General features: G+C 49.8%; 1 protein-coding gene, 1 long non-coding RNA gene and 2 other non-coding genes across 11 annotated transcripts; all 4 read left to right on the top strand.

Moving 5' to 3' along the window:
* The first annotated feature begins 2,847 nt into the window (after positions 1 to 2,847).
* On the top strand, positions 2,848 to 4,242 carry LOC131905196 (uncharacterized). The gene is made up of 2 exons (XR_009377868.1): positions 2,848 to 3,344; positions 3,809 to 4,242. It is a non-coding gene; the product is annotated as an uncharacterized LOC131905196 (long non-coding RNA).
* On the top strand, positions 3,011 to 3,214 carry LOC131905408 (small nucleolar RNA SNORA73 family). Its single transcript, XR_009377923.1, has one exon. It is a non-coding gene; the product is annotated as a small nucleolar RNA SNORA73 family (small nucleolar RNA).
* Positions 3,536 to 3,739, top strand: LOC131905407 (small nucleolar RNA SNORA73 family). The gene has a single exon (XR_009377922.1). It is a non-coding gene; the product is annotated as a small nucleolar RNA SNORA73 family (small nucleolar RNA).
* A 266-nt stretch (positions 4,243 to 4,508) lies between the features above and the next one.
* Positions 4,509 to 22,616, top strand: Rcc1 (regulator of chromosome condensation 1). Of its 8 annotated transcripts, XR_009377679.1 has the most exons (13): positions 4,509 to 4,552; positions 6,411 to 6,539; positions 14,806 to 14,887; positions 15,548 to 15,586; positions 16,788 to 16,975; positions 17,097 to 17,276; positions 19,137 to 19,233; positions 19,329 to 19,451; positions 20,120 to 20,275; positions 20,476 to 20,595; positions 20,872 to 21,024; positions 21,592 to 21,716; positions 22,302 to 22,413. XR_009377679.1 is itself a non-coding variant. In XM_059255088.1 (12 exons), exons 3-12 carry the CDS (start codon positions 14,815 to 14,817, stop codon positions 22,475 to 22,477), a joined length of 1,305 nt encoding a protein of 434 aa, XP_059111071.1. In that variant the 5' UTR covers positions 4,509 to 4,552; positions 6,411 to 6,539; positions 14,806 to 14,814; the 3' UTR covers positions 22,478 to 22,616. The 8 variants fall into 8 exon arrangements, 7 of the variants coding, with proteins under 7 accessions (XP_059111071.1, XP_059111075.1, XP_059111072.1 ...); XM_059255088.1 differs by lacking the exon at positions 21,592 to 21,716 and having other exon boundaries at positions 22,302 to 22,616; XM_059255089.1 differs by lacking the exons at positions 4,509 to 4,552; positions 21,592 to 21,716 and adding an exon at positions 4,896 to 4,919 and having other exon boundaries at positions 22,302 to 22,616.

Below are 22,616 nucleotides of genomic sequence, written 5' to 3'. Positions count from 1 at the left end.
TCTTAATTTTTTCTTTTTCTTTTTTCTTTTTTTTTTTTTTGTAGAAAATTTGCAGAGAAAGTATTGGGAGCCCCTATGTGCCAAGGACTTCACTAGGTGCCTGTCCTTCCTAGCCACCCCCACGCCCACCCCCATCTAGAAAATGAGATTATACAGGTTAGGTTTTTTTCAAGGCCAAAACAAACACCTCAAGCATTTGCTTGAGGACAAAGACTTGCAACCCACTCAGGTCTACTTTACTTGGACATGGACCACAGCTAACTAAACCTCAGGCTGATGTCACAAAGAGCAGCTGAGCTGACTCTCCTTTCTGGCAAGCAGCCCAGTTTCAGCCCAGGGCACCTCAGCAGTGACTCCCTTTCTACCTGTTCCTTACACATTACCCTGTACTAAGAGCGAGAAGAAACCACAAGTCAGAACTCGTTACTGGGTGTTTCTTTGCTCCCAGACGGCTGTGGCCCAAATGATCAGGTCTCCAGTTGTTACTACAGCCTTGGGGTCATGTCTCCAGAGGTTGTTCTGAAGGTACACACTGCCCAGTATTTACTGAACAGTGGATAAAATTTGGTTCTTTGTGGGTAGAGAGTGAGGTCTGGAAGACCAAAGCAGAAAGGAGAGGGCCAGGGCCAGCAAGATGGTTCAGGAGTGAAAATGCTTGCCACCAAATGAACAGAGTTAGATCCCAGAGATCCACATAAAGGTTGAAGGAGAGAACCACCTCCACAAAGCTTTCCTCAGAAATCCACACACTGTAGCAGGAGCATTCCCACATACACATCATACATACATTCAATAATAATAATAAAGGCAAGTACAGTGGATACTGAATGGACTGGATGTCTTACAAAATATGAGAATGTACAAAAAAAGAGAGAGAGAGACTAGTTTAGAAGCCACTGCTGTTACCTAGATGGAAATGAAATAAAAAGTATTTCATAATACTTACACTTTGTCCTCTTGGGGGTCATTTTGTGTTTGTTGTTTTGTTTTTTCTGTGTAGCAGGCCTGGCTGTCCTGGAACTCACTTTGTAGACCAGGCTGGCCTTGAACTCACAGAGATCCACCTGCCTCTGCTTCCTGAGTGCTGGATTTAAAGGCATGTGCCACCACCGCCCGGCTTCATTCTTTCAAGTAAATATTATTTCACAACAAAATTTGTGAGGCTTAGTTTCACATCTTAAAATCTGTGAAATATCATTAGTGTTTTAGAATTGTAATAGTAAATAATGTATGTAATGCAATTAGCACACAATTTAATATATAAGAGGAATTTGGTCAGTGTTTCTGCTCAGGCCAGCTTTGATCTGATGATACCGTCAATGTATTCATCTGACTCCATACTCCATACTGTATTATTATTGTTTGTGCATGTATTATGGGGGGGCATTGTACACATTGCAGCAGTTCATGTTTTATGTGTGCAGTGCTGGAGTTCGGGACCCCGTACATTCAGTGAAAAATACCTTGATCATCAACATATTTTATTGTCAGCATTTTTATATTATAGTTTTATGTGCTTGGGTTTAAAGTGTGTATAACATTAAACATTTTAACCAGGTCTGGGCCAGAACCTCAAATTCTAGGCAGGAGTCCTCCTACTGAGAGTGCATGAGAGGTTTTTTGTTTGTTTGTGTGTGTGTTTTAATGTATTTGTTTATCTTTTATTTGTATGTGTGTGTTTGTGCGAGTTAATGTGCATCATTTGTGAGCTGCGAGCTGCCATATAGGAACTGGGAATAGGACCTAGGTACTCTGGAAGAGCAGCCAGTGATCTTAACCACTAAGCCAGCTCTCCAGCCCCACAACGGGAAGTTTTTAACTCTAGTCAATTCCTGTAGAAGCACCCTTGTTCTGTATCAAACGTTTCTTCCATATACAAAGTAGATCCAAACTCTGCAACCTAGAAAGCATTCCTCTAGACGTCTTTTCTCATTTGCATATGCCTGTGTATCCAAGCAGGGAAAACAAACTGCACAACCTCAACAATCCAGCGCCTGCAGCCTAGAAGCGCAAGAGCTCGCCAATCCGGAAAGGCTTAAGAAGAGCCCATCAGCCTTAGCGCATTTTCATTGGTCCTAAGTGCACATGCCGCCGCGCAGGCGCAGTCTGCAGTGCCTGACTTCCGGGCGTTTCATGGAGTATAAAAATGTCCGCGTCGGCGCTTTTCAGTCTTTTAAGCTGTTGCAGCCGAGCTGTGAGTTTCTCCCGGTGAGTTGTCTGTCTTACGCTCCACTCTCTGCTGCTGTGGGTTTGCTGACGGGGTTCGGCACAGGCCTTGCGTGGAAGGGCTGCGGCTGGGCAGGCCCCGCGTGGGAGGCCGGGGATCACTCGCGGAGCGGGGCTTCCCGGCGGACACGTGCTCCCTCCCAACCCCGGGCCGGCCTGACAGGGATTTTTCCAGGCAAACTACTCGCGAGAGTGTCTCCATCCGCTCTTCCTTAATGTTACCGCTGCTGAAGAAAGGCTTTCAGCCGGGCGGTGGTGGCGCACGCCTCTAATCCCAGCACTCGGGAGCCAGAGGCAGGAGGATCACTGTGAGTTTGAGGCCAGCCTGGTCTACAGAGTGAGATCCAGGACAGCCAGCAGCCAGGGCTACACAGAGAAACCCTGTCTCAAAAAAAGCTTTCGTCTCTAGTTCATCCACCATGTGACTACAGTAGTTAGCGGCTATCGTGGATAAGGTTTTAACTTAAAATAATTGCGCCTTGTTTCCAAGCTTTGTATTTATTACCCTTCCCCGCGTTTTGGTCGAATTTCTGTATTTTTTTGTTTTGGCGTTGCTTCATTACTCTTATTCAGAGAGAACCACGATGCATGCCGATGACTTGACAGTTTGGCCTGGAAGCATGTTGTGTTCGGTTTGCATCCAAGTCGTCCGGAGGGTGGCCATGATCTCTCAGTCTCAAGCCTGTAATGCCAGCACTGGGGAATCGGGTGCTTCTAGCTGGAGGGTCAGGAGAAGATATACAGTTGAGGCCCTTTGGCAAGAGAAACTCTGTATTGTGTCTAACCAACGTGGATACCCCGGGAGGTCACTCTCCCCGGGCTCTGTCCTGGTGGCGTAGGGGAGCATAGGGCTCTGCCCCGTGATGTACAGTCCCTTTCCACAACGTTGGAGATGAAGCTGGGCTTCGAGTCTGCGCCTGCATATTCCTACGACTTCTCAGAGTCCTGTGGACGATGACTGAGGAGACAAACCATGCAGGAGACAGCCTTAAATCTCGAAATCTGGGAGTGGGCCTGACGTGTTTGTTTCTGAAGTTGCTTTAGAATTTTACTTACTGAAAAAAAAATGCTTTCTCTTGCAGAACTGACCAGTGATTACAAGTAACTCTTTGGTTGAGGTAAGTGTACTCTGAATACTAGTGCCTGTCCCGTGGTCTTTGTTCCATTTTGGAACTAACATATCAACCATTATCTGTACATTATTTTAGTGGGTGGCTTTAATTCTTCCGGTCCTCAGAGACGAGTGTGATTTGGAGGCTTGGTGTATTGGTTGGCGTTGGCAAAAACATTTGGGTACTAGCCGGGCATTCCAACGTGGATACCCCGGGAGGTCACTCTCCCCGGGCTCTGTCCTGGTGGCGTAGGGGAGCATAGGGCTCTGCCCCGTGATGTACAGTCCCTTTCCACAACGTTGGAGATGAAGCTGGGCTTTGAGTCTGCGCCTGCATATTCCTACGACTTCTCAGAGTCCTGTGGACAATTACTGAGGAGACAAACCATGCAGGAAACAAAACTCTGAGCTGCTAAGGGTTTCAATGTGACGGTTTTTGGGAATCTAATCTTTGTGCTTATTTTTGTTCAGGAAAGAAGAGGATCTGCACAGCTACCTGCTGAAGGATAACTTGATGCTTGACTTTGGAGACTTGTAACTATGTAGTTTGGCAAGGTTTTGTCTGTTTTTATGGGTTCAACCCAGAGCAGTCAGTACTACGCAAGCACTTCTGCCTAGGTCTTCTCAGTCTGGTAAATGTATATTGTATATATTCAAGAGACCTTATTGATGTCTAGAACTTTATATTTGTGCCCCTTTTTGAGGTCCATGTGGTGTGTGTAAAATTGCCTAGGATGTACAAGGCCCTGTTCCTTTCTGCACAGGGCCATATAAACCACAAGTGGTACTTCTTCATGCCTATAATCACTGTAATCACACTAGATTCAAGTAATTTCTATTCCTGTAATTGTGATATGCCTGACTAAACTGTTAATATTTATGTGAATTAAAGGATTAATATTGAATATCTGTTTCCTTCTTGGTTTAATGTTCCAGTACATGTGTGCAGAAGAGTGCAGATTGTTTCTAGTTGGTCGTGTAAACACTGAGTGGGTTTCATGCACCCAAGGGTTGAGAATGAATTCCTTGCTCTGGAGTACATTGCAATAGTCTGGTCCAGTGAGTGAGCAGTGTGTTGAAGGTTCAGCTTAGCCATGACTGGCCTTGTGATGTGGTGGAGATGGTAGCTAGGTCATAATGGGAAGTCTTGATGACTTCCTGTACTGGCTACCCTTGGGAAAGTCAAGCCCCCGAATGATGGTGGAATAGGAGAAGGTAGGCCTTGAAGGTGCTGGTACAATGAGTTGTTGGGTGTTTCTGGAGGAGGGAATGAGATGGGTGTCTGGATCAGTGGTGCTGTGACTGCTGTGGTGGGAGTGTTGGCATTAAGTTTGCATGTAACTGAGGTGTGACTGGCCTTGTCTAAAAGGTTGCATCATGCCTCGGTGTGATAGCAGAACCACAGGTATGGGGGCCAGCTCTCTACAGTAGATGTTTCCTCACCCCACAGTGGAAGTGAGACAATCTGGGGAGGGGATCAACATAAGCCCACACCGGGTACTGGGGAAGAAAAAACCTGTACCTAGAGGCTCAATGGAACTGCCCTTAGTTTTCCCACAATGCATTCTGGACAGGCTTTCAGGTATGGCGGAAACGATCTGTACTATGCTACTACAGAATTGTCTCCCATCTGCTTTAAACTTGCATAATTATTCCTGCCCCTGTTCTGGTGGTTGATCCCATGGCCTAGGCAAGTACCCTTAATTTTGAAGTAAATTGATTGCCTCCCACAGAACATTTTAGTGAAAACCTCAGTTGTAGTTAGATCTCTCTCCCTGCCATTGATGCTCAGCTCATAGGTGGAATACTGTGTAACAGGTTACTGTTTACTATTTAATTGTACAGGGCTGGGAATGTAGCTCACCCAGGGCTACAAAGGGGCTGGAGAGATGGCTCAGTGGTTAAGAACACTGACTGCTCTTCCAGAGGTCATGATTTCAATTCCCAGCAACCACATGGTGGCTCACAGCCATCTAGAATGAGATCTGGTGCCCTCTCCTGGTGTGCAGACATACATACAAACAACACTGTTGTTTTTCGAGACAGGGTTTCTCTGTGTAGCTTTGCGCCTCCCTGGAACTCACTTTGTAGACCAGGCTGGCCTCGAACTCACAGAGATCCGCCTGGCTCTGCCTCCCAAGTGCTGGGATTAAAGGCGTGTGCCACCACTGCCCGGCCAATAAATCTTAAAAAAAAAAAAAAAAAAAAAAAAAAGAGAAAAGAAACACAATGTCTCAAAAAAAAAAAAAAAGAAAGAAAAATAGCCAGGAGTTCATAGCAAGACCCTGTCCTGAAAAATGCTGGGTCTGAGTGAAGATGTAGGTTGCTTATTTGAGCTGACAGCATAACTACCCCATTGTTACTTGCTACATGCACTCTTGAATTCCAGGCTACCCTGTTTACTTGGACTGTCCTTATAAAGGAAAAATGGGGCTGGAGAAATAGTTCAGTGGTTAGAGCACATGCAGTCAGCCAGGATGACCAGGTTTTACATCCTGGGCATCAAGATCACAGGCGAGTAATTTCAGACACTGTATTAAAAGTATGCCTAAGGGCTAGGGATTAGTTCAAAGGTAGAGAACTTGCCTGGCATGTGAGAGGTCCTGGGTTCAAGTTCCAACATTGAAATAGATAGGATAGCTTAATCCTGAATAGAAGTCAGGTTCTAATTCCCACTTTGACTACTTGCTTGATCCCTCTTTTTTTTCAAGATCCAGTCATTTAATTTTTTTGTTTTTCAAGACAGGGTTTCTCTGTAGCTTTGGAGCTTGTCCTGGAACTCACTCTGTAGACCAGGCTGGCCTCGAACTCACAGAGATCCGCCTGGCTCTGCCTCCCGAGTGCTGGGATTAAAGGCTGCGCCACCAGCGCCCGGCCGATACATTTTAAAAATAAATAAATGGGTTTCAGGTGCAGGGGCTTGGTGGCACACCCCCTATAATCCTAGCCCAGAAGTCTGAAGCAGGAGGATTAGGAGTTTGTAAACAGTCTGGGTACATGAGTCTTTCCCAAAACAATAAAGATTTTTATAAGGTAAGATAAGTGATGATCATTTTTCTGTAATTACGTTAAGCCATGTGAATGATTAAGATCTTGAAGAAAGACAGAGAGATCAGAATTTCCAGGGTGAAACTTGGAGAAACTTCACAGTTTATCATCCAAGAGAGGAGGTCATGATGGAGGCAGAGGTCAACCTGAAAAGGTAAGAGAAAATTAGGGGACTGCTCTGGGGCTGGCATGACATAATAGGGAAATGCAGTTGGGAAATAATAGTCCAGAGATGGCTCACTTGGTACGGGTGCTTGCTGCCACGTCTGAAGACTTGACTTTGCTCTCTGGGACTCACATAGTGGAAAGAGAGAACTTACTCCTGAAAGTTGTCCTCTGACCCCCACAAGTACGCTAGTGGGAACATGCACACACACACACACACACACACACACACACACACACACACACACGTAAGCTGTGGTGTCAGGTGAGTGTAGTTGAGGGGTTCTGAGCCCCACTTTTGCTAACAGGCAGTCAAGGGACTGGCCTTTTTTAGGTGCTGACCTTGCTCTTCACTGGGTGTGACGGTGCACACCTTTATTCCCAGCTCTAGTGAGGCAGAGGCAGGCAGTCTGGTATCCATAGTGAGAATGAGACCCTGTCTCAAACAAATGTAAAGAAAGAAATTGAAAACACACCAAAAATGTCCATTTAGGATGACTTTTGGAGTCAGAATTAACGTGAAACGCAGAAAATACTGTTTGTAGAGATGACTGCCTCAGATAGGAAGGCCATACACAGTCAGATATTCGAACATCACCTCATTGCGTCCTACAGGGCTGCTTGTGTGAGGATGTTGGTGAGTGAGAGGGCATTTTTACTTCCGTAGTTCCCCGCCTTATGCCCTCCCAACCTTGAACCTCACACTTAGGGAAAGCTCTCAACAAATGGCTGAGCTGCATCCAGAGTGTCCCTCTCCCTACTTAGTGATTGATTTTTTTCTTTCTGAGAATCTCACTATGCATCCCTCTGGCCTTGAATTTACATCCCTCCTGCCTCAGCCTCTGGAACTTTATATAGGCATAGGCAGTGCCACCAACCCAGGCTTCTTACTCTCCTTGGTTCTACTTCACCCAAAGTTGTTATGTAGCGGGTGTTCTGCCTGCGTGGATGCCTGCAGTCCAGAAGAGGGCACCAGGTCCCATTACAGATGGTTGTGAGCCACCGTGTGGGTGCTGGGAATTGAACTCAGGACTTTTAGAAGAGCAGCCAGTGCTCTTACAGCTGAGCTGTCTCTCCAGGCCCAGACCCTTTATTTTTAATTATGTCTGTGTGTGTGCATGTGAGTGCCGTGCGTGCAGATTGCAGAAGAGGGCGCTGGAGCTGGAGAGATGGCTCACCGGTTAAAACCCTGGACCTACATCACAGGTCACAACCATCTGTACTCCAGTTCTAGGGCATCAGTCAAGCCTTCTTTCTGGCCTTTGCAGGCATAGTAAACACACGATACACAGACATATGTAGTAAATAAGCAAATGTTACCCCTCCTAAATGCTTTTCCCATGTAGACTTAAATTAGAAAGTCATTCCTAGCTTGGCGGTGGTGGCGCACGCCTTTAACCCCAGCAGTAGGGAGGCAGAGGCAGGCGGAACTCTGTGAGTTTGCAGGCCAGCCTGGTCTACAGAGTGAGATCCAGGACAGCCAGGGCTACACAGAGAAACCCGATCTCAAAACACACACACACACACACACACACACAAATAGAATCTGTTCTTGAGCCCTTCCCAGGGCTGAATTAGATGGTCCTGTACAGGTAATAATTGGTTTTTTTCAGCCCTCTGCTTGGGCACTTAAAGAACAAGAACCATCAGCCTTGCCGGGCGGTGGTGGCGCACGCCTTTAATCCCAGCACTCGGGAGGCAGAGCCAGGCGGATCTCTGTGAGTTCAAGGCCAGCCTGGGCTACCAAGTGAGTCCCAGAAAAGGCGCAAAACTACACAGAGAAACCCTGTCTCGGAAAAAAAAAAAAAAAAAAAAAAAAAAAAAAAAGAACCATCAGCCTTGTTTTTGCTCCGTACAGATCTCACGCGCCAGTTTTTCCCAAACAAACCAGGATTATCGAAGTCTTTCAGATAGTCCCATTTTGAGGTCTCCCAAATAAAGCAGTGCTGTAGTGGGTACAAGCTGGGAACACCCGGTCGCACTTCCTGCGCTGGCCGCCAGGGGCCGCCCGGCTCTTTGTTTTCCTTTCTAGCCCGGGTCGCGGCCGGAGGCCCGCAGAGCGCATGCTCGGGGCAGTTCGCCGCTGGCCGCCGAGCGCCAGAGTTGCTTGTGGCCGCCCCGCACCGAGGTAGGTCGCGCTCCGGTTCGCGGGGAGCCCGGGGGGGACGGGAAGCTGGGAGGTACGCGGGGCCGCGTCGGGCCGAGGTCGCCATCCGCGTGGCGTCGCGCGGGGCGGGCTGCACGTGAAGCGGGCGGCGCTGGGGCCGCGCGAGCTTCGGCCCGCGTGGGCCCCGCCTCGCCCGCGCACGGGCCGCGCAGCCCCTTAGCCGCCGCGCTCCGGGCGCGCGCCCCGCCACGCGGCGGGAGATTCAAACGGCCGGGGACGCGCGGGTGGCCGCCGGCAGGGAGGGAGCGGCAGCGTCCACAGACGGTCGCCTGCCCTTAACCCCCATCAACCCTGTGTCACCCGGTCGTTTACTGCCTGGCGGGTGCCGCTCCGGAGCCCGTGGGGAACAATGGTGACCATGGCAGGCCTCCATGCCCGTTGCGGAGCGCGGGGGCTCCCTAGCGAGCCTTGCATGGTTCCACAGTTAGGGGCTCCTGGGATCAGCGGAGTATGCCCGTGGGACTCGAGCGTTGCTGCTGCCAGGTCTTTGGTTCATCAGAAATTATGTCCTCCGACCACGTGTGCCCTGGCAGAAGTTGAGGGTGTGAAACGCCCTGGGAACTCCAAAGCGGAAGCCTTAACCGGGCGGGGATAGTTTTCCAGGTGAGGTGACCCGATAGGGTTTTGATAGACTGGTAGAGGCCGACTTTGGGTGGTGAGGTTGTAGTATGTTTTGGATAACAGGGTCAGGTTAATCCAGACATGGGGGCACAGCACTCGCAACCCCCAGAAGTGTTTGGGGGTCACAGACATCAGTGGTTATGTGGAGCTTCTGGGAAGGGTTGGAGTGGGCGTGGAGGACATAGAGAAAGAAAGCTGCCTCACCCAAGGGCGTCCTTCCTAGTGGAGCTTGGGAAGGTGAGTTAGAAGTGATTCACCAGGTTCGGGTTGCAGAGGCAGCTAAGAACAGGAGTCTGGTCCTTAGCTATAAAATGAAGGTGATGTGTTCCAAAGCTCTAATGTGTTCCAGTGGCTCTAACATCTGCCAGAAGCTATGGCTCCTCTCTAGGGAAAACGTGAACAGATAGTCCCAGGCGGTACCACATAGTCACTGGACCTGGGTGAGGAACTTCCTGGGGTGAAGTGTGCTCCTCGGTTCCTAGCAGCACACAGGAGCAGCGTGCACCAGCATCCCTTCTCTCCTGGTAGCCTGTCCCACGAAGACATTCTTTAGCTCCTGAGTCTAGCCCCTAATTTGAGTGTAGGCGCGGGAAGGAACTCCTGCCGGGGTTGCCAGATACTCCAGAAATGGGATTGTGGTGAGGTCACAGGAGAGCACCCTGCTCCTGGTAGATTGTCTACCCATTTGACCTAGCAGGTGAGGAGACAGGCTTGGAGCAGCTCCAGCTCTGGTGGGAGTTGTCCCCTGGGGCTTCACCTCAGCCATGAATGGCCTGCACACCTGTCCCTGCCATGAGGACAGGTCTGAGCTCTTAGAGGGTCCTACACTGTAGGTGCTTATTAGTGGAAGGTGACTCCTTTCTGGTTTTCACTTCTGAGTCTTGCTCACTCTTCCAGTTTTTAAACTCCTTGAAGATGGATCCTGGGGAGAGGAAGTAGGGATGTAAGTGTGGTGACAGGAGATAGGTCTTCTTGGGTTTGTTTTTTATGTGCATGAGTGATTTGCCTGCGTGTGTGTGTGTGTGTGTGTGTGTGTGTACCACAAGCATGCAGTGGCCCAAGGAGGCCAGAAGAGGGCATTGGATCCCCTGGGACTAGAGTTACTGTGGTTGTGAGCAGCTGGGAACCAAACCTGGGTCTTCTAGAAGAGCAGCCAGTGCCGAGCCACCTCTCTAGGCCTGGTTATTTGTTGGAACAGGTGTGTAGACCAGGCTGGCTTAAACTTGTGGACGTCAGAAATCCTGCCTCTGCCCAGCACACCCAACTCACCCACGTTGTAGAAATTGCTGCCCTTTCCCTGTGTTGCTTCTGGATTTTCGCGTACTGCCAAGTGCCCATTAAAATTGGGGGTCCTCAGGACCTCTCCCCGCAGCTGTGGACTCAAGACCTGTTAGATGGAGCACCAGCCCTCTGAGGCAGGCCCAGCTGCCCTCCTCTCCCCCCTTGGCTCTGCCTTCTGCTGCTTGAGTTTGGCCAAACTTATCAGGGATCCTGAGACACTTGCTCAGGCCATCTTTTTTTTTTTGTTTGTTTGTTTTGTTTTTTGAGACAGGGTTTCTCCGTGTAGCTTTGCGCCTTTCCTGGAACTCACTTGGTAGCCCAGGCCGGCCTCGAACTCACAGAGATCCGCCTGGCTCTGCCTCCCGAGTGCTGGGATTAAAGGCGTGCGCCACCACCGCCCGGCTGCTCAGGCCATCTTAAATTCCTACCCGGGTCATAGTGTGCCTTTAGCTGACATTTTTGGGTAGTGATAGTGAGACAGGGTCTTGCTATGTAGCCTGGGTTGATCTTGTCAGCTTCCCAAGTTCTAGGATTACAGATTTGTACTGCCACAAACAGCACAGTTTTTTTTTCCCCCTTTAAGAACGAAAAAGTCAAGCCGGGCGGTGGTGGTGCACGCCTTTAATCTCAGCACTCGGGAGGCAGAGCCAGGCGGATCTCTGTGAGTTCGAGGCCAGCCTGGTCTCCAAAGCGAGTTCCAGGAAAGGCGCAAAGCTACACAGAGAAACCCTGTCTCGAAAAACAAAACAAAACAAAAAAAAAAAAAAAAAAAAAAAGAACGAAAAAGTCAAGGCTAGGTGGTGGTGCATGCCTTTAATCCCAGCACTCAGAAGGCAGAGGCACTTGGATCTCTGAGTTTGAGGCCAGGCTGGTCTACAGAGTGAATTCTAGAACAGCCAGGGCTACACAGAGAAACCCTGTCTCAAAATTTTACAAAAAAAAAAAAAAAATGTGCCTGGGTCCTTTTTCTGTCTCTCCTTTGCTGTATGAACATGGGTGAGTAAGTTTACCGTTGTAAGCATCAGTTTCCTCAGCCATGGGAGGGGTGATAATATCTTCAGCTTTTCTGAGTTGGGTTGAGTGTGGTGTGTGTGGTGTGCACGTGTTCATGTGAATGGGCATGAGGACTGCATGTGCTCGTGGGGCAGAGGTTTGACATGGCTTTCTAACTTGATTGAATTCTTACTTTTGGAGACAGGGCATGTCACTGAACCTAGAGTTCCTCCATCAGGGTACCCGGGCTAGCCAGTGAGCTTCAGGGAAGTCAGGGTGACCTCTCTGCACTAGGATTGTAGGAGTGTGCTGCGCCTAGCATCTTGTGAGTGTTGGGTCTCTGAACTCAGGTTCATATGCATGCACAGCAGTCACTTTACTGACTGCGTCTTCAAAGCCTCTTGGTTTGTGTTTCGAGACAGGGTCTCATTAGCCTTGGCTGTCCTCAACCTGGATGTGTGGCTGAGGATGGCCTTTTTCTCACAAATGCTAGGGTTACAGGCATTTGCCTGCATGCCTGACTTCAGCTTGTTTTGAAAAGTAAAACTTTTTTGTACAGCCAAGATTCACGAGTCATTTTCTAGTGTCTTTGGAGGGAATGATGGGTTGGGTGGGAAGAGAGGGACAAGGGTGACTTTTGTAATGCTCTTACCCTCGTGCTAGAATAGAAGCTCCCTGAGTACAGGAAGCAGGTCAGCCACCTCTGGCTTCGCCTCTTGGCTCAACCCCAAAGAGCACTCATTTGCAGTGTGAGGAGAGGGGTCTCAAAGAGGCAACAGGAAGGGAGGGGGTCCCCTTGCTGGGGGAATGGAAATTGTGCAGAGTTCAGAATGGCCACCTCATGACAAGCCTGGGCCAGCCACAGCCCACACAGGCTCTGCAGGATCCTGGGCCTGTTTAGATGTCTTCTGGTCTCCTCCCTCTGAGTCAGTCTAGCCTTGTGTCCATCCCTTCTGAGTGGACCCCTGGGAAGCCTGAGGCTTTTGGACCTTACTTACAGAAGGAGGCATGGGCGTGGTGCTGACCAGATCCCCAGCAGACAGGGAGAAGGGCTTTTCACTTCCGCTTGTTGCCTGGAGCAGAGTTTTCGTTCCTGTCAGGTGAAGGACCCGTGAGCTTGGTGAGCTTGGTGAGCTTGCTTAGATTCCAGTAGGTTTGTGTCTCAGTGTTACCTGGGGAAGACCCTAAACACCACCCCAGCACCCCACCACTGAGTAAGCATTTACTCTGGGACCATTTTTATTTACTTGTTATTATTATTTATTTATTGCTGGGTTTCTGTTTGTTTCTTTTTAAAACTGAGTCTCACTAGATAACACTGCCTGTCCTGGAGCTCACTATGTAGATAAACCAGGCTGACTAGTCCGCCTGCCTCTGCCTCCTAAGTGCTGGAATAAAGACCCACCACTCCCAGCTTGCTTGCTTGCTTTGTTTGGTTGTTTTTTGAAGACAAGTTTTCTCGGTGTAGCTTTGGTGCCTGTCCTGTAGACCAGGCTGGCCTTGAACTCACAGAGATCCACCTGCCTCTGCCTCCCGAGTGCTGGGATTAAAGGCGTTGTGCAACCACTGTCCAGTCCAGCTTTACTTTTATCTATTTATTTATTTTGGTTTTCGAGAAAGGGTTTTCCTGTGTCTGGCTGTCTAGAACTCACTACGTAGACCACACCGGCCTCGGACTCAGACCTGCTTGCCTTTGCCTCCTGAGTGCTAGGACTAAAGGTGTGCACCCAGCCTAGCTTATTTTAATTGAAACTTTTTTTTCCTGTTACGGGGTAAAACCCAGAACCTCAGAAACACTATAGGAGCACTCTGCCAATGAGCCACACCCCAGCAGTGTGCAGTCTGTTCATCTAACCCTGCGTGTCAGCCCCTTGTGGAGCACATGCCTGTGAATCCAGCTCAGCTGTAGGTAGGAAGGGGGGAGCTCAAGGCTCCTAACTGCACTGGACCCTGTCCCCAAATAATAATGGTTATAATAAGCCAAAGGGGGTGATAGCAGGCAGCTTTCAGACTGCTTAGTTTGGGTTTGGGGTATGGATTTTGTGTTATGTGGTTTGTTGTTTTGCTTTGTTTGGAGATGAGGTCTCCCTGTGTAGCCCTAGCTGGCCTGGAATTTACTGTGTAGACTGGAGATTTGCCGGCCCCTGCCTCCTGAGTGCTGGGATTACCAGCGTGTACCACTTGTTTTTGATGTTTGTGTGTGTGTGTGTGTGTGTGTGTGTGTGTGTCCGGCTGGCCTGGAATTTGGGGTGCTACAGTGCTGGGGTCAGGAGTAGGCACCACACCTGGCTTCTGTCTGCTCTTCTTTATCACAAGGAACATCTTCCCATTCAATATATTTGTCTCTAAAACATGTTGGTTTTGATGGCTTCATACCATCCCATCATGTGTATTCTACATGTGTGACCAGTCCACTCCTCCTGACTCCACATTCCTAGTGCTAAGAGTACAGGGGTGAGCCACCAGGCCCGGTTAATGCAGTGCTGGGATTTGAACCTGGATCGGACTTGAAGCTTAGGCAGATTCTCACCAGGCTGAGGTATATCCCCAGTCTTTATTTTTGGGGGGAGGGGGCGGTTTCGAGACAGGGTTTCTCTGTGTAGCTTTGCGCCTTTCCTGGAACTCACTTGGTAGCCCAGGCCGGCCTCGAACTCACAGAGATCCGCCTGGCTCTGCCTCCCGAGTGCTGGGATTAAAGGCGTGCGCCACCACCGCCCGGCTTATCCCCAGTCTTTAGTTCACTACTATTAATCCAGTGGTTTGCTCGCTCCGCCCCCCCCCCCCCCCCCTTGCCCCGCCAGTGTTAACAGCAGTAGAGAATATTTGTGAGCTTGGTCATTACATACACAGTTATCACACAGTTCTGGGGTATGTGCTGAGAGGTGTTAACTGCTGGGTGACTCCTCTTACATTTTAGGGTTTTTTTTGTTTTGTTTTGATTTTCGAGACAGAGCTTCTCTGTGAAACAGTCCTGGCTGTCCTGGAACTCACTCTGTAGATCAGGCTGGCCTCGGGAACTCACAGAGATCCACCTGCCTCTGCCTCCCAAGTACCGGGATTAAAGGCATTGGGCTACCACTGTCTGGCACTTTTTAAGGTTTTTGATAAATACTGCACAGGAAATTGTTTGTGATTCTGACATGTAGTATTTGGCTGTTTTGTTTTGTTTTGTTTTGTTTTGTTTTGTTTTCAGGACAGGAAGATGCCACCCAAGCGCATAGCTAAGAGAAGGTCACCCCCTGAAGATGCCATCCCCAAAAGCAAGAAGGTGAAAGGTAAGCTGGCCTTGATCCCTTCCTGGTTCTGAGTGGTCTCAGAACCAACAGTGAGCTCTCTGGGCCCATGCTCCTTCCTCCCTGGCTTGAAGCTCTGAGGGACTTGGATGTCCGCGACCCCTGCTCAGCGGAGGGTCTTGCATCTCACCTAGTCCAGCCCTGTAGCAGTCAGAAGAGAGGCCTAGGCTGAGGCGATCAGAGAGCACTCTGAGCAGTGCTGTCAGAAAAATACAAAACCCCAAGATGCTAGGATTCGGTCTGTCTAAAGTATTTTGACTCCTCCCCCGATAATGGGAAAAGTCCTTGGCTTAGGTCCATTTGCTCTGACCTGACAGCTTGAAAGCCTGAGGCTCTTGGACCTGCGGGGCTTCAGAGGTGGGTTCAGGTCCTAGCTCTCCCACTTTCTCGTGTGTAACCACAGGCATGTCACTTAATCTGGCTGAGATTGAGTTTCCCTTGATAGAGTGGAGAGGAGAACTCCATCAACCTGTCTGAGTTGTTGGGGGTTAGATGAGATAATGTCCCAGATTCATTTGAGGGACCTGTCCTGTAATTTTTCTCTCCTACAACCCCAGAGTGTGGCGAAGACGAGAGAAATTGACCCCTAGCATGGGAGGGAGGAGTGTAGCCGCATGCTCAGACAGTGTCTGTCTTTTGCAGACGCTCGTAACCGCGGTCCTGCCGCCCGCTCCTGCCAAGGTGCCTGTGGGCCAAACCCAACTGACCAGAAAACCCAACCAGATGGCTCCCTGCCTGGTGCAGCCTCTGTGCAGCCGCAGTGGCCCTGGCAGCTGAGGCCACAGCCCTGGGGAAGGGACTGGATGCCATTGACTGGAGGGCTGTGGCAGGTTTCCATTGGCTGCCACAAGGCTTTGCACTACCTACTGGTTGGCCCACACTTCTCTGCAAATGCATCTGTGGGTTCTTACTGTACCTTCCTATTCCTCTGAAGCTGTCAGTGTGCTGCCCATGCTGGCCGAAGGGGTGGGGTGGTCTGTTTTCCTCCTGTATCACGGTCTGGGGGTGGAGGGACATTCAGATGGAGGCCATAAATGCTCTAACCCAGGAAGTCTCCCTAAGTCCAGTGCAAACACTGCTAATGAGCTCTCTGAGCCTGGGTAGGTGTTTGACCCTAGGGGAGGATCTGTTCCGTGTCCTGTAAACAGTGGCTTCTGTTTTTGATGTTTGTTTGAGATAGAATAGCCCTGGCTATCCTGGAACTCGCTGTGTTACCCAGGCTGGCCTTGAACTCCCAGAGATCTGCTTGCCTCTGCCTCCAAGGGATGGGATTAAAGGCTTACACCACTAGGCCTGGCAACAGGGTCTTTTTTTCTTTCTTTTTTTTTTTTTTTTTTTGAGACAGGGTTTCTCTGTAGCTTTTGAGCCTGTCCTGGACTAGCTCTGTAGACCAGGCTGGCCTCGAACTCACAGAGACCCACCTGCCTCTGCCTCCCGAGTGCTGGGATTACAGGTGTGCGCCACCACCGCCCGGCTCAGGGTCTTCTAAATTCGGGAGGTCTGCAGAGCCAGCTAGTGTTGGTAGAGTAAACAGTCAGTAAAAGGTTGGCACTGTGGATCCACATCTGTGACATGGGCTCGTGGGAACTATCTTGTGCCCTCCTGCCCACTGACGTCCATCTCACTGTGCAGCGTCTCCTGTTTGTCTTTTCACCTCGTGTCAATAGTGTGCTTGGGTTTCAATCCTCCTGAAACCCCTGAGACAGATACCTTTGTCATCCTCTCTTCACAGATGAGGACACGTAGGCCCACAGAGGTCTTATCTATAGCCTGTTGGCAGAGCAAGGGCTTGAACCCCAGGTCATCACGATCCCAGAGCCCATGCCATGACCTCTGCTGCCCTCCTCCTGCACACTCAGGGGCTGTCTTCTCCACCCTTCAGTCTCACACAGGTCCCACAACACAGAGCCAGGTTTGGTGCTGACACTGGGCCAGGGCGACGTGGGCCAGCTGGGGCTGGGCGAGAGTGTGCTGGAGAGGAAGAAGCCGGCCTTGGTGCCCCTTCTACAAGATGTTGTGCAGGCTGAGGCCGGGGGCATGCATACCGTGTGTCTGAGCCGAAGTGGCCAGGTAGGTCACAGGGTTGGGACAGGTTGGATGGAGCCTGGGTACAAGGGTGTGTGACAAGGAGTGGCCTAAATGAGTAGGTCACAGAACCAGACTCTATGTTAATGGGACACCCTGGGCACAGGTCTACTCCTTCGGATGCAATGATGAGGGTGCCCTGGGAAGGGACACGTCGGTCGAGGGCTCAGAGATGGTCCCTGGGAAAGTGGAACTGCAAGAGAAGGTGGTCCAAGTGTCAGCAGGGGACAGTCACACAGCAGCCCTTACTGAAGATGGCCGTGTCTTCCTCTGGGGCTCTTTCCGGGTAAGACTGGATCTGGAAAGTTGTGCGGGGACTGGCCGGCAAAAGTAACTCAGGATACCCAAATGATCCACTTTCCTGTCCCCATTATGCTTGCTTACTGGTGGGAATAGAAGGTATGGACCACATACGTAGGTGGGACCCAGATTTAAATTCTTGGTATCTTATCTGGGACTATCCACACCACTGGCTACTTGCTTGAATGTGATGAAATATTTGTATTTGGGAAGGGGTAGGTCAAGATGTCTATAAGCTGCAGCTGATCTTGGAAGCTGTTGTGTCTTTTCATCCCTTTCTCATTCTCAACCCTGTTCTAGAGGCTTTGAGGGAAAGATTTGTGGGGATGGAGAGTATCACATGGTTGTTTTAAGGCAAGGGAGTGTAGTCTTTGTTTTTTTGTGGGTTCTTTTTCGTAAGACAAGCGAGGTCTCATGTATCTCAGGTTAGCCCCATACTGGCTATGTAGCTGAGGATGACTTTGAACTTCTGATCCTCCTGCCCCCGTTTCCTGGGTTCTGGAATTAGGGCGATCAAGCCCAGGACTTTGTGTATGCTAGGCTAGCCGAGTGTCAAGGGAGCTACAATCCAGCACAGGAAATGTAGTTTCAGTATTGTGGCTGGAAAGATGCCTCGGAGGTTAAGACTATGTCCTTCTCTTGCGAGGACTTGGGTTCAATTTCCAATACCCACATAGCAACTCATAGCTGTCTGTAACTCAGGTTCCAGGAGATCCAGTGCCTTCTAGCCCTTTTGGGCACCAGGTACACATGGTGCATAGACATACATGCTTGCAAAACACCCATACATGTTAAAAGTAAATTTAAAAATAAAATGGAATCTCATGAGTATTTCCTTATTAAGACTATTGTAAAAACAATTATTCAATTATTTACTTTTTGTTGTTGTTTTGTTTTTCAAGACAGAGTTTGTCTATATAGCTTTGCGCCTTTCCTGGAACTCGCTTTGTAGACCTAGGCTAGAACTCACAGAGATCCACCTGGCTCTGCCTCCTAAGTGCTGGGATTAAAGGCGTACGCCACCACTGCCCGACTTATTTACTTATTTTTTGAGGCAGCATCTCTATGTAGTTCTGGCTGTCCTGGAGCTTGCTTATAGACCAGGCTGGCCTTGAACTCATAGAAATCCTCCTGCCTCTAGGATTAAAACTGTACGCTATCATGCCAGGCTCTCATTTGTTTATTTTTTTGAGACAGGGACTTGGTGTGTATCCCGACTGGATTGGAACTCACTATGTAAACGAGACTGACCTCAAACTCAGAGATCTTATTTTACATAGGGTAGTGCTAGGATTAAAGGAGTTTGCTAGCATGCCCTGTACTATTGTAACCTTTTTTTTTTTCTTTCTTTTTCTTTGAGACAGGGTTTCTCTGTGGAGCCCTGGCTGTCCTAGAACTCCCTCTGTAGACCAGGCTGGCCTCAAACTCACAGGGATCTGCCTGCCTCTGCCTCCTGAGTGCTGGGATTAAAGGTGTGCATTACCACCACCTGGTTTGTTGTGAACATTTTTATGGAGAACTTTTTAACACAGAAATGCTCAGAATAATATATAGCACCTCTGTCTTCTTGCCATGCTGCTTCAGCAATGAATTGACTTTGAGCCGGATTTGTTTACCTCCACTCACATCTTTAGCCTGGCTTACTTTATTTGACACAGTTCCCAGACTCTGGATGTTGTCGTTCTTTAGTATATCCCTATATGGCCAGGGCCCTGCCTTTCACACTGTCTATATCTGCTACCACCCACTGCCCTTCACCAGGCAACTGTCATGGCCCCAGCAAGCTGGGCTTGGTTGTTACAGAACAGCAGGACTGACTGCTTAAGTGTCTGCCTCTCCTTTCTAGGACAATAATGGTGTGATTGGGTTGTTGGAGCCCATGAAGAAAAGCATGGTGCCCGTTCAAGTGCAGCTGGACATGCCTGTGGTAAAGGTGGCCTCAGGTGAGTGTTAGGCACACTGTGGACAGGAGCTGTGACAGCTCAGCCTTGGGTCTTCCACATAAGCTCTTCATCTTCTGCCTTCCTCTCATCTTCAGGGAACGACCACTTGGTGATGCTGACGACGGATGGAGACCTCTACACCTTGGGTTGTGGGGAGCAGGGTCAGCTGGGCCGTGTGCCTGAATTATTTGCCAACCGTGGTGGCCGTCAGGGCCTTGGTAAGTGGCTTTGGTGCCTCCGGTGGGATGATTTCGTAAGCTGTTCCCTGGCCAAAGTAAAAGGCGGAGGGATTTGTTGAGGTGTAAATCCAATGCACTTGGCCGGTGGTGGCGCACACCTTTAATCCCAGCACTTGAGAGGCAGAGGCACGCAGACCTCTGAGTTCGAGGCCAGCCTGGACTACAGAGAAAGTTCCAGGAGAGCCAGGGCTACACAGAGAAACCCTGACTCAGAAAACAGACAAACAGACAAACAACCCTCAGGCTTTAAGCTGGGCATGGTGGCCGATACCTTCAGTCCTAGCGCTCAGGAGTTCTAGGCCAGCCTGGTCTACATAGTTCTAGGCCAGCCAATAAATAATGGACCCTCTCATAAAGAGGGGGGGACCCTCAGACTTTGGAGGCTGACTCCTCCTCTCTAACCTCCCCTCTACCCTTTTGGTTACTGTGAAGAGAGAAATGACTTAATCAGAAAATGCCTGGCACTCAAGTTCCGCTGAAGCTTTTCTTCTCTTGACTGTTAAAAGTTGGGGCGGTGTTTGAATGCCACTGGCCTGAGTTACCTCTTCTGTAGCAAGGATGACTCTGCTTAGCCTCCTTCAGGGACTTTTGTGGAAGAGAAAAGGCCCTGTGTCTGTCACTGACCCTGGCTTCTTCTTTCCTTACAGAGCGACTCCTGGTCCCCAAGTGTGTGCTGCTGAAGTCAAGGGGAAGCCGGGGCCGCGTGCGGTTCCAGGATGCCTTCTGTGGGGCCTATTTCACTTTTGCCATCTCCCGGGAGGGCCATGTCTATGGCTTTGGCCTCTCCAACTATCACCAGCTTGGTGAGTACCGATCCTAGCATCATGTTTGACTCGATGGCCTTGACTCCAATCAAGCTTTCAGTCTTTGTTTTTGCTTTGTGTGGTACCTGACCCCTCAGAGCTATGATGTAAGGTGGCTTTTCTGGGGATGGGTGGGGACGGCCTTTCTGGGGACGGCAGTGAGAATGGAAGCTTCTGGAACACCTTACTCTTGACAACAGGAACTCCAGGCACTGGATCTTGCTTCATTCCTCAGAACTTGACATCCTTCAAGAATTCCACCAAGTCCTGGGTGGGCTTCTCTGGTGGCCAGCACCATACAATCTGCATGGATTCAGAAGGTAGGACACCCAAGTCCTTCTACATAGGAGACAGTAGTCCTTGATACAGCCAGGTCCCCAGGATTATGGTTTGGGCCAGACATAGATTGCATTCGTGAGGTTGTCCTGAATATCTGGGGGGTTGTATAGAGCGTCTTCTAGCTCCCACCCCCAGGCTCTGAGACCTCACCACCTGAGAGTAGCACTGACCCTAAAGGACATGGGGACTCACTTGGTATACAGTCTGTTTTACTTAGACTCTGCCCCTGCTGATACTCCCCTCTCCTTATCCCACAGGAAAAGCATACAGCCTGGGCAGGGCTGAGTATGGGCGGCTGGGCCTTGGAGAGGGTGCTGAGGAGAAGAGCATACCCACCCTCATTTCCCGGCTGCCAGTCGTCTCCTCAGTGGCCTGTGGGGCCTCTGTGGGGTATGCTGTGTCCAAGGATGGTACGTAGGGCTCCTTGGACCTGGTGTTGTTGGAGCCTGGGGAGCATGATTCCTAGCACATTCTTTAGGTTGTATTGGAGATGACACTGTTTTGCCATTGACTCTCAAAAGCCCTGGGGTGTTTTTGCTGTTGTTTTATTTTGTTTTTGAGACAGGGGTCTCACCATGTAGATAGACCAGGCAGGCCTGGAACTCCTAGAGATCCACCTCCCCCTGCCTCTGCATTCTGAGTGTTGGAATCACAAACATGTGCCATCATGCTGGGCTCAAGAATATAACCGAGTCTTTTTCTGTCCTGCCAGCCAGCTCCCAAATAATGACACAGAGACTTCTTATTAATTATGAAAGCTTGGCCTATAGATTCTTCCTCCTCTTCCTTTCTCTCCCCGGAAATCCCCCCTATACTTCCTGCCTAGCTATTGGCCATTCAGCTTTTTATCACACTAATCACAGCAATACACCTTCATACACAGTGTGCATATATCCTACAACACAAGAATACTTTTTGTTTATGTTGTATTGTCTGCATGTATGTGTATGTACTGTGTATGTGCTTGGTGCCTGCAGAGGCCAGGAGAGGGCATAAGATCCCCTGGGACTGAAGTTACTGTCGGTTGTGAGCTGCCATGTGGGTCCTGGCTAGTCCAGCAGAAGAGGATGTGGACACATAGCAGCCAAAGCCTGAGAAAGAGGTGCACAGCCAGGGGTCCTGGAGAACTGAGGCTGGAGAGGTGTTTGTGCTTACCTGGGAGGACGTCCTCACGACGTGGGGTTTGCACTGCAGCGTGGAAACAGTGTCCTTTGTGAAAACAGAGGACAGACCAGGTGTTGTGGCACACACTTTTAGTCCCAGTACTCAGGAGGCAGAGGCAAGCACATCTCTGAGAGTTTGAGGCCAGCCGGGGCTACATAGACCTTATCTTTAAAAAAAAAAAAAAAAAAAAAATTAAAAGGACCACCAGAGGGTGGCATATCAAACCCAGGAGCATCCTAAATAGTCTGAAAGGTGGCTGGTTCCAAGAACAGGGATGTAGGATGTAGCCCCTCCCCACCCCCCACACAACAATGCTATGTGTTGTACCCTGGAGTAGGAAGAACGCAGTGCAGAACACAGTCTCCTCGGCTCTTCCAAACTCCCTTGAACTCCTGGGCTGGGACCTTGCCAGACTGATATTGGTCAAGGCCAAAATTGACCCCCATGTCCCAGGTGTCTCCTGGTATGGCAAGGCAGGCCTAAGGACTCCAAAGACAGCTACCTCTTTTCCTGTCCCTTCTAGGTCGTGTCTTTGCCTGGGGCATGGGCACCAACTACCAGCTGGGCACAGGGCAGGATGAAGATGCCTGGAGCCCTGTGGAAATGACTGGCAAACAGCTGGAGAACCGAGTGGTCTTAACTGTGTCCAGCGGGGGCCAGCACACAGTCTTATTAGTCAAGGACAAGGAACAGAGCTGATGAAGTCTTTGTGGGCCTGGCTTCTGGCCCCCAACCAGCTTCCTAGAACAGAAAAACAGCCAACTACAGATCCCAGAAGGCCCTTCCCCACCCCGAGCAGCTATCATCTCCTTTCCCATCACCACAGCAGAATCCTTTC

Source organism: Peromyscus eremicus, chromosome 2 (assembly GCF_949786415.1).
Source record: "Peromyscus eremicus chromosome 2, PerEre_H2_v1, whole genome shotgun sequence".
NCBI lineage: Eukaryota > Metazoa > Chordata > Mammalia > Rodentia > Cricetidae > Peromyscus > Peromyscus eremicus.
The sequence above is the reverse complement of the archived record's forward strand: the minus strand, read 5'-3'. Positions and strand labels throughout refer to the sequence as shown.

What these genes read in the sequence shown, in the direction of transcription:
- Rcc1 (XM_059255088.1), top strand. Translation starts at nt 14,815, where the DNA reads ATGCCACCCAAGCGCATAGCTAAGAGAAGGTCACCCCCTGAAGATGCC. An exon ending in CAAAAGCAAGAAGGTGAAAG is followed by an intron (nt 14,888 to 15,547) that starts GTAAGCTGGCCT and finishes TGTCTTTTGCAG; the next exon opens with ACGCTCGTAACCGCGGTCCT. An exon ending in TCCTCTGGGGCTCTTTCCGG is followed by an intron (nt 17,277 to 19,136) that starts GTAAGACTGGAT and finishes TCTCCTTTCTAG; the next exon opens with GACAATAATGGTGTGATTGG.